The sequence below is a fragment of the Thunnus thynnus genome, chromosome 5 (assembly GCF_963924715.1).
Source record: "Thunnus thynnus chromosome 5, fThuThy2.1, whole genome shotgun sequence".
NCBI classification, from domain to species: domain Eukaryota; kingdom Metazoa; phylum Chordata; class Actinopteri; order Scombriformes; family Scombridae; genus Thunnus; species Thunnus thynnus.
Window position 1 is genome coordinate 11,199,261 of NC_089521.1, and position 15,772 is coordinate 11,215,032.

The 15,772-nt window shown below is 42.7% G+C and overlaps 1 protein-coding gene across 1 annotated transcript in view; it reads right to left on the reverse strand.

Moving 5' to 3' along the window:
• Window positions 1–15,692, reverse strand: part of LOC137182753 (neural-cadherin-like) — a 99,517-nt gene extending 83,825 nt beyond the window's left edge. The window contains exons 1-2 of the mRNA XM_067589197.1: window positions 15,619–15,692; window positions 13,569–13,709 (exon numbers count right to left, since the gene is read on the reverse strand). Of these exons, the coding sequence (XP_067445298.1) occupies window positions 13,569–13,575 (7 nt within the window). The 5' untranslated portion in view covers window positions 13,576–13,709; window positions 15,619–15,692. The remainder of the gene's footprint in view (window positions 1–13,568; window positions 13,710–15,618) is intronic.
• Window positions 15,693–15,772: the final 80 nt, after the last annotated feature.

Genomic DNA, 15,772 nt, shown 5'->3' on the forward strand with positions numbered 1-15,772 from the left:
AGTGCTCCCCGGCCTTATCTCTAAAGGATATAAACTACACTACCCAGCTCAATCAGAGCCAGCCCGTACTGCTCCATCCATTCATCCACTATTCCTCTGTCTCTCCCTCTCCCCTTTCCTCCAGATGCTGCTTCCTGTGGCAACCTCCATCTCTCTTTCCATCCTCCATCCTTCTCTCCATTTCCTTCTGAGTTGGTGATTGATGGAGGTTGTCCTCGGAGCCCTTTCGATATCTTTTCTATAGAAACACATTTATAGGCAAACGAACATAAACACACACAGCCCATGCACGTTCAGAGACACGTGCACACACAAACACACACACGCAGCAAAGCCAGGCAGAAGCAACAGAGGGAGCCGCACAGGTTTAATGGGAAAACAAGCCACAGTGTATGGGTGAGACAGCATTAATCTATCACTGAAACCAGAACCTGGGTCTGTGTTTGTTTAGTACACCAGAGAGGGAGGCATTCTGGGAACACCCTATCACTGTCTGTTATTGTGCAAAGGTACAATAAATGTGTTGAACATTATAAATGTATTCCTGTGGAAGTACAACAGATTAGTATGGAGCAGCGGTGTGAGCGTGGACTCCAGCTCTGACAGTGTCCCTTCCATGTAAATGCTGCATGCTTGCATGAATGCACACTGACTAAACACACATGGACATGCTTTGTCCATTGTCTGCATCACATGTACGCACACGTACACAAAACATGCCACACACTGCACTAGTCACATGCATTATAGTTTAAATCAGCATGTGACTGTGGTTTGGCTTGATGGTAATGGGGGAAGAGGAAGAGAGGATGAGGATAAAGTCCTCATTTAGATATCTAATCCAGTGAGCAGTCTGTCCTGTGTGGACCATCATCTCCCGTCAATAGCAGCAGGCCAGCAAGATTAAACAAGATCAATGTTTATCACCCACTGTGTGCGAGAGAAACCAAGAATTAAACTCCCCTACCTCATCACGATTTATCATAATATCTGGTATAAGAGCTATGTTAACAATGGATATATATAACATAAGTAGGTAAGAGCCATTTTAATCAACTTTAATGCCCCAAATCCATGATAATGTTCACACTTTCCCATCGGATGAACATGATCTCATGTTAATATTTTTACTAAGTAATGCTCAATCCGTATGTAGTATAAATATATGGTGATCTCAAACTCAATCCAAATATTAGTACAAGCTGAGTGACTCATTTGTAACTTTGAACACACGATTATTCATCAGCTAACTGAACATTTCGGGACGAATCCTCAATTTGGTGTTTGAAAGACGCAGCCATTTCTCAGTCAGAGATATCCATCAAACCAAGTTAACGCACATTCACACAATTAATTATTGAAATTAGTCGATTAAATAGCAGCTGCAGTGTCGTGGCAGAAAGGGCAGCAGTAATTATAAGTCAATAACTTGTGAAAAATGGCATGGGATACTGTAGACAGAGGCTAAACAGAAACAGATATGTAGTGTGCACCGTATAGAAGACACGAAAACTCTAAATTGTCACTTTCCCCACATCTTTTTTTCTTTCATTTCCTTTGTTTCATTGTAAGTAAAAGAGCTAATGAGTGCAGCAAACTCTGTGCTCTCACTTCCAGGTCTTGATCCTTAATGTGTGGCAGTGGCGCGTGTCTATGTGTTTCCACGGCAAGGCTGGCACTGCTAACGACACAGCAGCACCCCCACCCCCCCCCCCCCCCCCCCCCCTCCATCCCATCCTTCTCAGCACATCATAAGACTGTAGAGACCATATGGTCTGATTAGTCCACAGAATTAAGCCCTACACTGTCGAGGCAGAGTGAAAGATAGAAAGAAAGCCATGCACGTTCACTGGTTCCGCTGAGAACAGACACAAATTGGTAGCTGGAATGCAGTTAAAGCAAGAAATGCTCACACGCATGCTCCACATGCACACACAGAGACACATCAGCCAAGTCTGGCACAGGCATAACAGAAATGTCCAAATACAGATGGGAAGAACATAACAAAAGCATACAATAAAGAGTCCAAAGCCAGCTCACAAAACAAACAAAAATGGTCTTTTGTATGTCGTCCTTTGTGGAGATTAGATCCTCTGTTTGCATATCTGTCTCTACATCAGCCACTCTCTCACACACACACACACTCAAAGTCACATTCGGAAATATCCATGTAACAGCCCATGTACCCCATGGCCTCTCATGGATGTTGCTCATCAGCCCTAAGAGGCACTACATTTTCTCAACATCAAAGACACCTGCTACTGTAATCAGCCCTCCTCTGGCGGTGATGGAATTGTAGACTGTCTCTCTGTTTCATGGAATTGACTGAATAACTGAACCAAGAGATGGACATCATCTTCAAACACATTTTCTGATCTGAGCCATAATTCCCTTGCCTTCTATATAGTCTTTTTGATCGCCAGTCAGACTAAAATTTAGCAAAAGTCTTTCTCTTCATTCTAGCATCTCTTTTTGCATGGCAGTCATTTTCATCTTTTTAACAAAAGCCACACCCTCACTGTGCAAATTGGTGTCACGCAATTACTGCAATTTCTGCAATTTGTGCAAAGTTCATGGCATGTCAAAACCTCTCACTAGGCAACTAGGACAGTCTTTTTTTTCCTGCATTAAAAATCTCCTTGTTCGCAGTTCACCCGGCAAAGATTTCAAAGTTGTCTGTGTCCTGTGTGTTTATCAGTGCCTCCTTGGGCCACCGAGAGTGGAGCTGCAACCATCGTTATGCTCAGTTAATTGGACCTTTGGGTACAAAAGGTTGAGAAATTCAAGACCAAATAGATAAATAAGGACAAGCACTGAATTCCCACGACATAACCCGGCGCTAGCTTCAATTTTCCCTTGCTCATTCCAGCCTATAGGCAGGCTTGTCTGAAAGCCTGATTCATTAGAGTGCTTCAGGACAGTTCTATCAGCCCTTCGACTCAATCACACACTTACCTCTTCGAGTTTGTAAACTATCAGTAACAGTCTGTCACAGCCTATTCGGTGACATATAAATTGTTGTTTAAAGTGATGTTTTGTGACTAGGAGCAAAACAGCTCCTGGTTAATCAATAGCACAAAATCAATTCAGCATCTCTGGGGAAATGCCACAGAGAGGCTATCCAGAATGCAAAAGTGGAGCCAAAACAAAAGTTTTAGATGAACAGGGGAAATGGCAGGTGTGAAGGGGACATTCAGCCAGTGAAATAAACTCTGCTGCTGTGTTCATTACAAATCATTCCAAAGTTAAGCAATCACAGCATAAACAATGGGAGAAAATGAAATTTATATCAACAAAACACTCAAACATTTGTCTCCCACTACGCTGGTGGCAGCGCATCATGGATTAGATTTAATAAAACAAAACCTTCTCAGCTGGTGATAAGCTTCTTGCACAATGTGCAAGTGCAAGCTCATATATCATACAAATAGACACCAGGTTGCACGATGGCATTCTGGGAATTTGTGCCGTTTGAGGTCAGCAAGACATTTACCTGACAGCGCCTGCTTTCGTGCAATGTCTGGAGCTGACAATGTCTGTGGTAATGGGCATCAATAATTCAGACCCTTGGCCGGATAAAAACTTGCTGTCGCCATGACTGTCCTCACAGTACTGTGCCATATGCAGCACTCACATCTCCCCCTTAAACCTCAAACGCAAAGTTGCGTAACTGTTTATGTGGGTTGAGGATTCTGCAGTAATGACATATACATTGCTCATGCAAACAGAATGACAGACATATACATATTCACTCGTTCCACGTTCCCGGTTCTATGATTGTTTTTTGGCAACTGAAATCAACTTATCCTGCTCTGACATCAGCATACACACACACACACACAAACACACACACACAAACACTTTCTCTTCCTTTTTCTCCTCCGGTTGTTCAGGAAGTAGGGATGCACCAATCTGATCCGCCAAATGGTATCAGGTCAATACTGACCTGATTAAGTGAATCAGGTATTGGCCAGACGTGACCAATTCACATTAAGTGCAGTTTCTGTCATTGTCATTATACAACTTGGTGTTTTTGCTTTTGTCATTAGTGAGAGACTCAGACACAAGACTCAGTTTTCAGCTCCACAGCCACACCTGGACACAAGAAAAAAGACAGAATGATGTTGTTTTAGAGCCACAGAGTCCGCACAGGGAGACAGGTAGTCATGGTGGACAAACAGGTCAACAAAATGTCAGACTGACACTGAGGACTGCTGTTTGCTTCCCGATTCCTACCAACAAGAGTCAGGTTTTATGCCTAGAGCGTGGTTTCAGATAAGAAAACTGTTCCATTTTATAGTGATTTGTAATGTTTTGAAGGCACAGACAGGTGAGGTCCTGCCGATAGGGGCGTCAAACCAGAAAAAGCAGATGTGTGTTGTTGTGGAGGACAATTGTTATTTTGTTGTTCAATTTGGAGGACTAGTTTGAGAGTCCCTAGCCTGATTGGCACCTCACATAAAAAATGATACCAATTAATTCACCACAGTGAGCTACAGATTTCAAATTTGGGAAAACTAGAGCACTGGTATTGGATCAGTATGCTGCGTTAAGATATCTGTATCGGGAGAGAAAAAGTCATATCGGTGCCTCCCTGCCTGGTAGATGACACAAAATATTCTGTCTCTCTATCTCTCTATCTTTTGTTTCTCTCTTCATGCCATTCCAAAGGGCAGGTCATACTTTTCTTCTTGTCTTCCCTTCATTTGGCCCCCAACAATTTTCAGACAAATACTAGCACACATTGCCCTTTTCGATGCGGTACAGTTCTTTATTTTCTCCCACCCCCATGTGCCCTGTAGCCATCCACTCTGCACTACAGGCTAGAGTACATGCACACCTCATTCCCCTCCTGCCATCCCAATAGTTTCTCACTCTGCCCTCTAACCATCTGACAATTATGTTTCGTCGAGCTGACCTCTCATCAGCAGTATACAACTCCCTGCCTCTGATCTGGCTGCCCTTTACTTATCTTCAGTAAAGCTTATAGGCACACAGAAAAAACAATCACGCACAGACACACATTTCCACGCTCCTTCCATCTCTTTCTCCCTCCATCCCTCCCTGTCTTTCTCTCTCCTCCTCAGATTTCCCACCTTTGCCTCACTTCTTCACCCCCTTGATCTTAAAGTCACGTTGTGTGACCATGCCGTCAGCGGTACAGCTAATCCTGACCTTTCTGTGCCCCTAATAGTAGTGCGTTGCATCCACTTTAAATATCTCTCCTACATGTACAAGAGAGCTTTCCTTTTTTCCTTCCCTGCCCCTGTAGTCTGCTTAATCTCAAGTTAAAAAAAAAAACTGTGACACACACACCTCCCTTCCCTCCTACGTGGCGTCAGATACATGTTAGGACTGTAGAGAAGAGAGAACTGCAGGGATGTTGCTTAGACACATCCATTTGATATCAGAGAGACCACAGAGTAGAAATCAAATGCTGCAGGCATGTTACAGCTTCACAGCATGTCGTCAGAGGCAACAAATCTGTGAATCTCTGTTGTGGGGGAATCTGGATACTGAAAGGACAATCATAAAATTTGCCACACGCACAGACTGATGCACAAACAAATTTGCACAATTAGACACATGGATACAAAAAAAAAAAACATCATGTACATGCACTTGCAAGCACACGCATGCTGACAATCACACAGAAAATAAAGCATTATTACCACAGGCATTTTTTTTTTTTTTTTTACTTAATTGAATAAATGCAGACAGCTTTTTGTGAAATTGTTTTCTACTTAAACAAACAGCCCCACAGTCACAAATTACAAACAAAAATGAGATCCGGTCTCTTTCTCAATTCATTTCACATCACAAGGGGAATATGCAAATATAGTTGGGAGAAAAAAAATGAGTAGGAAAGGGGAAATTGGATTAAAGACAGCATGAGGCGAGATGCTGACTATGAGACAGAGATGGGAAGAGGGTGAAGGACAGAGAGAGAGAGCTGAAGAAGGTTCTCTGACAAAACAGGCCGAGTCGAGGTGATTACCACAAGCTGACTGCCATCCTGCCCACAGATACCTAAAGGAGAGCGAGAAACCACTCCAATATCCCCCACTCCAACTCACAAAGGACTGCAGCACTTGTTCAATACTCCTCCAAACCGTCAAATACCATTAACAGATTCCTACTCAGGTGCAAAGAAAAGGATTCTTTGGGTGGGACAACCAAAAGCAAAAATTCCCCACCAATACAAATCTGAACTGACGTTCTCTGTGGGCCAGCAAAATCCATTTCAGGAAGAACTGTAGAGGTCCCTCACTCCCTCTCCTCAAAACACCACATAACCAGTATCTGTGAGTCATGAGTCATGGCCTACTTCCATTGCTTTTTTTCCCCTTACACTGCTGGTTTGATACACAAAGAGGCTATGTCAGAAAAATATCACTTCTTTGTTTTCTCTGGGGATTTTTGGTGTACTGAATATAGTTTAGAACGTAAATATTTCCCCAACATTAGCAGGGGATCTAGATAAGGAGAACTGAGAAACACTTTTTATGGGGCCCTGAGCAAGAACAGGCTCTTTAGACAAACAAACTGATGCTGTACTAAATCTGATGCATCAGAGTGGGAGGACCAGTGTCACAGCTTGTCAGGGGATCCAGAAATCCTGTCACTGAAACAACTACGCGCATGCAGTGAAGTGCTCATTAGATCTTCACCCCTCAAAAATGTGTCATGATCTCTGAATAAGAACAATTATTTAAAAATACTCTGATTCTGAGTTATACAACTTAATGTTCTTATTAATTTAAAGAAAGTTTGGAACAAAGTATAATTACAAAGAAACAAAGTAAAAACATTTGTTGTTGTTTTTGCAAAAGACAAAGTAATTCCTAATTTTGAAGGTGTAATTAAAAAGTAAGTGGTGTAATGAATCAAAGCGCCGTGATAATAATATGTAATATAAGGATATTACCTCAGAAATGAGCAAGTGCAAGCCAATATTTTTTTCCAGGAATGAGCCCAAAACTGGTTAAACATTGTAATTGTTCACACTGAGCAGTCATGTATGTTGCACATGTGCATTAACACAAACATTTCAACAGAAAATGCCAATTACAACAATGACTAATTGTATCAGACCTGGATATCGGGAGAAGCAGCAGCAGCAGAAATCAGAGTTATGGTGAATTATATATATACATATATATAATATATATAATATATTTCATATTCTGAGAACAACCACATTTTGGTGTATGTCTTTTTACGCATAGATGACAAACGTATCGTGGTTAAAATCTGCGCAAAGCATTTTTGCACAACACTCCATTTCCTGTTCATAACAGGTACAACATTTCGAGGTACAACATTCAAATGGAACATTGTTTTTGATTAATGCAACAGAATACAAAGGCGGTTCAGTGTTGAGATGTCATGTCTTAGAGCCATGGGGAGGACGGAGGTTGAGTTTCTGGTAAGTACATTTTCCTCCAGGTAAGTATGTCAATGAGGATGTGCCCCATGCTGAGAGTAATCCAGAGCTGCTGTTCCATCTCCCACTTATCTGCAGTGTGCCAGAATAATTTATCTGAGATATCTAAGTGTCAAACTAGACTTTTTAATCTCCATTTGAACAGCACAAATAACAGCTCTTCTGATGGCTCTAATCATAACACTGAACCCACAGCAAACTTATTAACATAAGAAAGCCTCGCACCACTGTGATTAGCATTTCATGCCCACATTAACCAGTTAATGAACACATTCGCCACATGTTAAGCAAATCTGCATCCACCAGTTAATAACCACATGTACTTTTTTTCCCCCACACAGACTGTAACAGACCTGTGTATATTCCTGAAATCATCCAGGAGAGCAAACATTAAGCAGTGATGCCCGTTAACAGAAAACCAATCACAAATGCATACATTTACATATAGGCTGGAAGAGCTGGCATTAGGGTAATGATGGTGATAGGGTAAGAGTGGCAGCAGAATTAATGATGTAGTATGGGTAACATTTCTTCAGTAATGGTACATCTGTGTTAGGATGTAAATGACAGGCTCGCTATGTGCAGTGTGTAGACAAAATGAAAGGAAAACTAAACAGTGAATGGAATCCTAAGTACCATGCTGCAATAAAAATATCTGTGCCTTTATAAAGGTTTACAAAGGTACAGATAGTTCTGTACCTTTGTAACAGTCTGAGAGGCTTTATATCATCTCTGGTGCGGCTTTTTGAGGCCAAGTTTATTTTATGCTGCTGTACTGAATTGTGTTTGAGTGTACCTGTTATTTTGTCCACACCTTTTATGTGAATAATGTTGTAAATATTTGTAAGATCGGCATGTAAGAAATGTTGCTGACTTGAATATTCTTTATATGTTGGTAGACTGGTGCCTGACAGTGATTTCTGTTTGGCATTCAGCAGGTGATTGTCAGCACCACGGACAGCTCTACTGAGAGTTCAGTGGTAAAATAAGACAATGCAACACATGGGGCCTTATTAAAACAGTTTGTTGTTGTACCTGGAGTCAATTTTAGTATGACTGCACAGCCTTACATACAAACAAACACCTACAAAGACAGATGCATACACACAAAGCATGTGTCTATGAGCTCGCTCCTTCATCTTTGAGACAGACCACTATTGTAAGCAAGCCAAACTGCAATGGTAGGAAGCGAATTTACGTGGGAGATTAGGTTATATCTCTCAAAAATAAAAAATAAAAAAACAGCTAAAATGGACTCCTTCACTCAGAGAGCTGTGTATGCAAGGATTGGGAATGAGACAAGCAGAAGAAAGGCCTGTCCTCCCAGACTCCTGTCAGGATTCTCTCTGGAAAGCTGTAGTCACAGGATAAAGGACATGCCATGCCTTTGATCAGTAAAGGAGAGTTTCGCAGGTGAGAGAGGTAAAATGGAGGAAGGTATCTGAATATCTGTCAGGCTAGAGTGGCTTATTTCTGTTACACATCTGTGAAGAAAAAAAAAAAAAGTCAGAAATCTGACTATTTTTGCTCTCTCTCTGAAAAACGTCCACACACCCCTTTTGTAGGAATGTGTCCCAATCAGGCGTGCAATTACAATCTAGAACATGCTGTGCAATGAAACAGCATGGCAACACAAATGAAAACACCGCACACTGTGTAGCTTAGTGACAAAGCATTTTAATTTCTTGTTTATGTTTTTTTTCTTTCTTGTTTTTAAGCTTGAAGTCTAACTTTTGGGGCAGCAAAACAAAACCTGAATAACTGATATGCATGAGTTTCACCTTTCCACCAAGAATTCAAGAGGTTGCCTGACTGTGGCAGTGCTACCTTAAATCCATGGGACTAGAGAGTGAATGAGAGGAGGATTAGAGGGGTAATGCCAGTAGATGAGAGGGAGAGGGTCGCAGTGGTTTGCCACTCTGCAAGGATTAGCTGTGAAAACAACTTCACAGTCACAAACTATGTCAATCAAGGACATAATTCACCCAGTTCACAAGGACTCATACATAAACACTCCAACGTATACAGAAAAACTCATCCTCTCCCTGCTACAAATGACTGTGTAGCATTCATATTTGAAACTCATGCATATCATTAATATACTGGACAAATATCAGAGTACATGGAAATCATTCCCCTGGATGCTGCATAGTTTAAGCTCATATGTCAGGTATGTGGATGGATGGATGATCGTGAGGCACACCTGTGGAATGAGTCTATGCTGCGGCTATAATGACAGCCCTGTCTAGCTTTGATGGATATGTCAGGCCTGTCAGGGGGGTGGGAGGTGGGGGGGCTCCACTGATGAAGGGTGAGGTGTCCAGATGGCGGCACAGTTTTACCATGTGCATGTAATGTGCAGCATTCCATTAAAATAGGGCATTATCACCAAAATGCAAATAATTCCTGGGGAAAGGACGGGGAGGGGGAAGGGAGAGAGGGGGAGGGATGCATGACCTAACTTAAGTGCGGATTAACAGTGGGATATTGTACACACCTCGTTTATCCTGAATTTTAACAGTGAGCTCCAGGAGAGGCTCTGTCTCCCTATCCAGCCTCCTGGTTATGGTGATATCTCCACTGTCGCGCCCCACGGTGACCGGAGAGCTCTCTGACTCCGGGTAAATCAACTCGTAGACGGCCGACTGAAACCTGGTGGGACTCAGGCTCGTTATGACCGAGCCGATGCTGGCATCTTCAGACACGTTGAGGGAGACCACGGTGCCAGGGTCAAGGAGCGCCCTCGGCGACCGCCCTGCCCTTCCTGACCCAGCTAACTCAGCAGTACGCGTTGCCCACCGCTGTGGAGCAATAGTGACCACTACACCTTTACTGGTCAGAGGGGGCCACCCATGGTCTCTGGCAAAAACACAGAATTTGACTTTAGAGGGGAGACCCAGGATAGAGTCAACCAGCAAAACTTCGCCTGTTTTCGGGACAACATAGAAACTGCCATTTTTGGGGAGTGAAATGTATGTCAACTCTGCGTTCTTTCCGCTGTCTGCGTCAACAGCCTCCAGCCTGTAAATCACGCTACGGAGAGCTGTGGTGTCATCTAAAGTTATGTGGACGGTGTCTGCACTGCGAAAAGTGGGTTCGTGATCGTTGGTGTCCAAAACGTCCACTTTTACCGACGCAACCTCGAAGACGGCAGACTCCGACAGGCGGGTCTGGCAACACACACCGACGCTCAGCAGGTATTCTGAGCGAGCCTCTCTGTCTAAAACCGTGGAAGTTTTTAGCATTATATTCCCCCGCTTGTGGTGGACGAAGGCGCGGAAATCTTCGCTGCCGTTTCCGTACAGTTTGAAGTGCATCCCGGAGACAGGGCACCATTTTTGCGCGTCGATGCGCCTCACCGGAATGCTCAGTCCGTTTACTTTAGAAGCCGTCGGTGAGTTCTCAAAAACATGCCCGTGAAAGAAAGGCAGTCGCTCCTGTGTTTGATATCCAGCAGCCGGTGTGAGAAGGCAGCATAACAAAACACCCCAAATCATGTTGGTGGCAAGTTATGTACCTCCAAACGACTCAGGAGGATTGATAGAAAATCATTAAAAAAGAAAAGAGAAACACTTGAGAAACATTTCCCTCATAGTTATCCACGGTATGATCCTTCCAGGAGACAGCTCTGAACTTTAAGCTTTTTCATCCTGGGAGATCCGTTTCTTGGCTCCATGCAGCACGGCTGCGTGCTGGCAGTCCACAGCGCTGCAGGCAGTTGGATGTATTCGTACCCAGCGTTCAGCACCAAAGCACCGGACAGCGCCAAGCGTGGGGGCGTGGCGGCGCACGGGGACAAAGCTCTTCGGTGAACCCCACCCTGTGTGATGGTCAGGAGGGTCCCCTCCTCAAACCTCTCCACGCCGGATGAGCCTGTGCAGACGCAGCGAAAGCCTTTCCAGCTGTATGACACAGTCTGCCACAAATCCGCTCTCAGCATAAAGAAGTGTTGATGGAGAGAAAATCTCTCATCCCTCCTGTCTACAGAAAGTCGAGTGAACACATATGCTCCTTTTTTTCCCCAGCGACGCTCTGTTTGGAAACCAACCAATAAAGTCTCCCAATACTGGCTCAAGCAGTCAGGGGTGCTTTGCTCAACAACACAGTAGTTGAGGGAGGCGTTACAATTTCAATGTGTTCACACACCTTCTCCATGCTTGAACTGAACCCACGACCTTCTCTTCACAAAAAACTTTGGGTTACAGTTATGCACTGCATTTCTGCAGATTCGCATAATCACATGTTTCATTTACAGCTCAAAGAAACTGAAAAAACAGTAAATGCATCAATATGAATGCCAAGTGCTATTAGCTGGGCTGTTAAGTTGTGTAAACATGGTGATTTGAGAAAGACTCCACACATCTATGCAGCCAGTGTTATATGTATACCAGAGTTCAGAATTAACACTGTCACCCTGATTGTTCCTCCTCTCCCTTCCCACTCTGCCAGTGTGCCAAGCTCCCAGAGCACTCTAAACCTAATCTGTAGGTGGCTACTGCTAATTCCCACAGACTGCACTCTTCCAATTCCCCTCACCTCTCCATATGTGACAAGTCAGAAGACTAAGTATTACATGGACTGGAGGGCTCTGAATTGTCAAAAAAGATAAGGAAATAATGGGATAAGAGAGCATGGCTGTACCCTCTATTGAGTCTGTCTCCCTTGTCATGTCAACCTTTACTTTAGACATGCACGGATCAATATTCATACACACTGGGGGTGTGATGTTATGCTGGATATGCACTGTAATTCAATGTCACGCAATGGTCGTCTGCTCATATGTAGGCTACATCTATATTCAGTTTGAAAATTCATCAAAGCTCCCGTTGAAAGATCCTTATCAATTTGAAGCCACAATCCATCACTGCAATTTTAGCCGAATCCTCTCACTGCAGTAAACTGTTCTTTTCAGGCAATAACTCAGCTAACTGGTAGTGAGCCCCCAGACAATTTTGAATCACAGCCTGCAGCTGGAGCACAAAGCTCATATTGGTTGATCGCTGTATTCTTTTACGTGGCACAAGCTGTGGGCTGTGTCGCCAGAGCCGTCCCACACTCACTAGTGTATACCATCTCTGACCTGAGGCAGGAAAGATATTTTAAAAATATGTGAACTAGAATAACCTTGGAACAAAGTGTGACAGGGTGCCTATTGATGGGAAATGACCTCATGTAACATCCCTGCTATTGTCATTTAAGTTTAAATGGTGACATCTAAAAAAGGACACTGTCTGAACTGTCTCTGTTCTCTGTTCCCCTCTGCAACTTCTCTTTGAACTACCTAAGTGCTTCATGAATGCAAATCAAATCCTGTCTTTTATCATGTTGTCTCACATGGTGAAATTTGCCATGACTGCCAGCATGGGAGATAGCTGTAGCAAAGGCTAATTCAATCACGGGGGCCAGGCCAGAGTGTGAGGGATAGTTTACTTGAGGGTTGCAGCAGTTATCTCCTGAGATCAAACACCAACACGCACATAAAAACAATAAAGCTGTGATACATTAAAAAAAAAAAAAAAATCATGAAACATTCTCATCATCTCTCTTCTCCAACAGATAACTGAGAGCCGCGGGGCAGTGAGAAAAAAAAAATCGCACTGAGGAAAGCAGCCAACAAACATTAGAAAGCTTCATGTTTACTTAATGAATAATTGAGCAAATCCATTCCCTTCACTCAAACAGAAGCAGACGTAGCCTCTGAAGGCAAAGGTTGTTGCCTTCTAGCATTTAAAACACTCTGACTTTGCTTCTGTGCTCTAAGAGACAAGGGATGATGGGACCGAGGAGATGAAGGTCCCATAATGTAACTTGTATGTTCTTTAAGTTGCGAGATGTCCATTATTTTTTCGGGCAAAGCAGGGGGGGAAAAAAAAACAGGAAATGTGTGTTAATGGAATAGTTAAGAGGATTTGGCACTAACATCAGTTAATAGCCAGTTTATGCCACAGAGTAAGTAGAGTGTTTAAAATAGACTTTTCAGCAGTAGTCAATGAAATAATTGGCTGAAACAGGCAGGTTTATTAAAGAATGACAGGACAATTAAAATGGATGACTAAGCATCGCGCTCTGTCGTTGCTATTCATCTGTGAACGTTTATAGTGAACATTTATGGCAACCCTACCCCACATGTTCCCCTGGAAGAGCAGCAAAGAGCCATTTCTGGAAGCACCGTGACACCGACAGGAGCAGCAGCTCTGTAGTGCCGTTCACTGTAGTGTTCCTGTGTATATGGGCCCCTCAAGACATTTCCCCTCATCAGAACCTGAAGGCAAAAAGCAGTTAGAGGAGCTGGATAAATATAAAGACATTTCCCTCATGTATTAGGTACGGCTAATTAGATTTGATCTGTGATCCCCTTAAGGCTCCTACCACCTACTATAGTATTTAAGCTGTGCTGTAGAAACCACAACAGTATATTAATAGAGATATTAATTATGGAGCAACGTGTGCAACCAGGTTCATAATTTACCTTCACCAATAATCATGCAGTGCAACTAACAGAAGGTTCTTAAAAACTCCGTTTTGCACAGAACAGCAACAAAACAAAACCATCTCATTACCGAGCCTCTCTTTAGCTTTTTACTTAGGACGCCACACCTAATAAAAGCTGAGGTTTGTTCATTGAAATACTCAGTATGTGTAATAAAATGAGAACAACAGCAACCACTTTGAAGGAAAAAGCCAAAAATAATTTCATGATTAATGCATGGCCTGTTGTTTTGATAGAAACAAAATGTGCAACTTCAGGGCCACATCTTGTCAGAGAAGCTCTTTTATTATATCTACATTCTGATTAGAGGAGCCTGGGGTTGTCTGAGTGATTAGCGTGCTAAGAAATGATCATTGATTTGAACAGTTACTGGTTCTAGCCCCGAACAATCACGACTTTCTTTCAGCACATTAAAAGATTTCTCACATCATCAAAAGACACAGGAGATAGTCATTGAAAAATAAAAGAAAACGAAAATTATCACAGCTCAGTGTCCCTCTTGCTTTGCCCCAGCTAAGAGATGAGATTTTTCAAAGAGGCAGTGATGATGTTCTCTTTGAAACACAGTTTAGAGAGTGAGAACATTACCTCGGATGCACAATGAAACTCAACTCAATTCTTTTCTCAGTTAATTATCCCAGCAAGACCCAGCCATTAGGCAGGTTTCCATTACTCGACCAGTTGTGCTATTTATGAGGCTGAGAGGATTATAAGGGACCCATTTAGGGAGAATATGAATATACTGAAGGCTTCCCGAGCCGAGCAAACTCATCATTTCTTCTGACGTGGTGGTCCTGCAGCATATCCTATATGATGCACACATGGGACTAAACCCAAGGACACTCCCACCCCTCATTAGCCATGGTTCAACCATGGATCCAGCTGTCTGATCTTCATTATCTGGTCTTATTCAGGCATTCTGAGCCTCCGTTTTCTTTGCAAATCACTGAGAATTGTCAGTGATGAGTCAGTGTCAGAGAGATGAAAATAGATCAGTTATGGTTCTCTCTGTCTCGAAAACACACTTAACCCTGCCACTTCTATTTCTATAAACTTCAATAACTTCTATAAACTCCATTGTTCATTTTTTCAGGGTACACTGTTAAGTGCCCTCTTAATAAGAGCAGCTCTAAATTGACTTTATGCTCCTATATCATATAGTGCCTTCCAGTAGAGATCCCTCATTTAAGCAAAGGGCCCTGCGGTACATCATTGCTGTCGATGTCCAGGAGGGAAAAGCTTTATATATTCAGTTCCAGCAGGACAAATTATTTCAAGAATAATGAGGGGGTTTTCACCAGCTCCCATGAATATACTGGTAAATTTTATAGTCTCCATCTATGTGCTGGGGGTTGTTTTAACAAAATATAGGCTACAGGCCAAAATGAACTTGTACAGATATGGTGACTTCAACATGTAGGTTAGCATAGTTAGCTGAAAATATCAACTTTCAACAGCCTACATTAGCTATATTTTGGTCATTCGATGTCATTCACATGAAAATAATACAGTTGTGGCCATTTTTTTTCTTTGTAAACATCTAAAATGTGTACAGGCTAGTATAGTTGTTTTCATGGTTTCCCTGAATTGGTTTCTCAATGCTGCTGTTCGTCCTGGAAGCTATAAAAAGCTCCTTATGTGTTCCCCTTTCCTTACACTGCTTATCATCCATTTTACCCACCTGCCAATTACTGCAGCAGTCATGTTAAGAATATCCTCCATCACGGTTCTTTCGGCGCCTCCAGCCACAGTGAGTTAAGGGTCTCTGACGCCCTCATCTGTCTTTTTAGAGGACTGCAGTGATTTATAAATATATATTTGATATAACTGTAGGC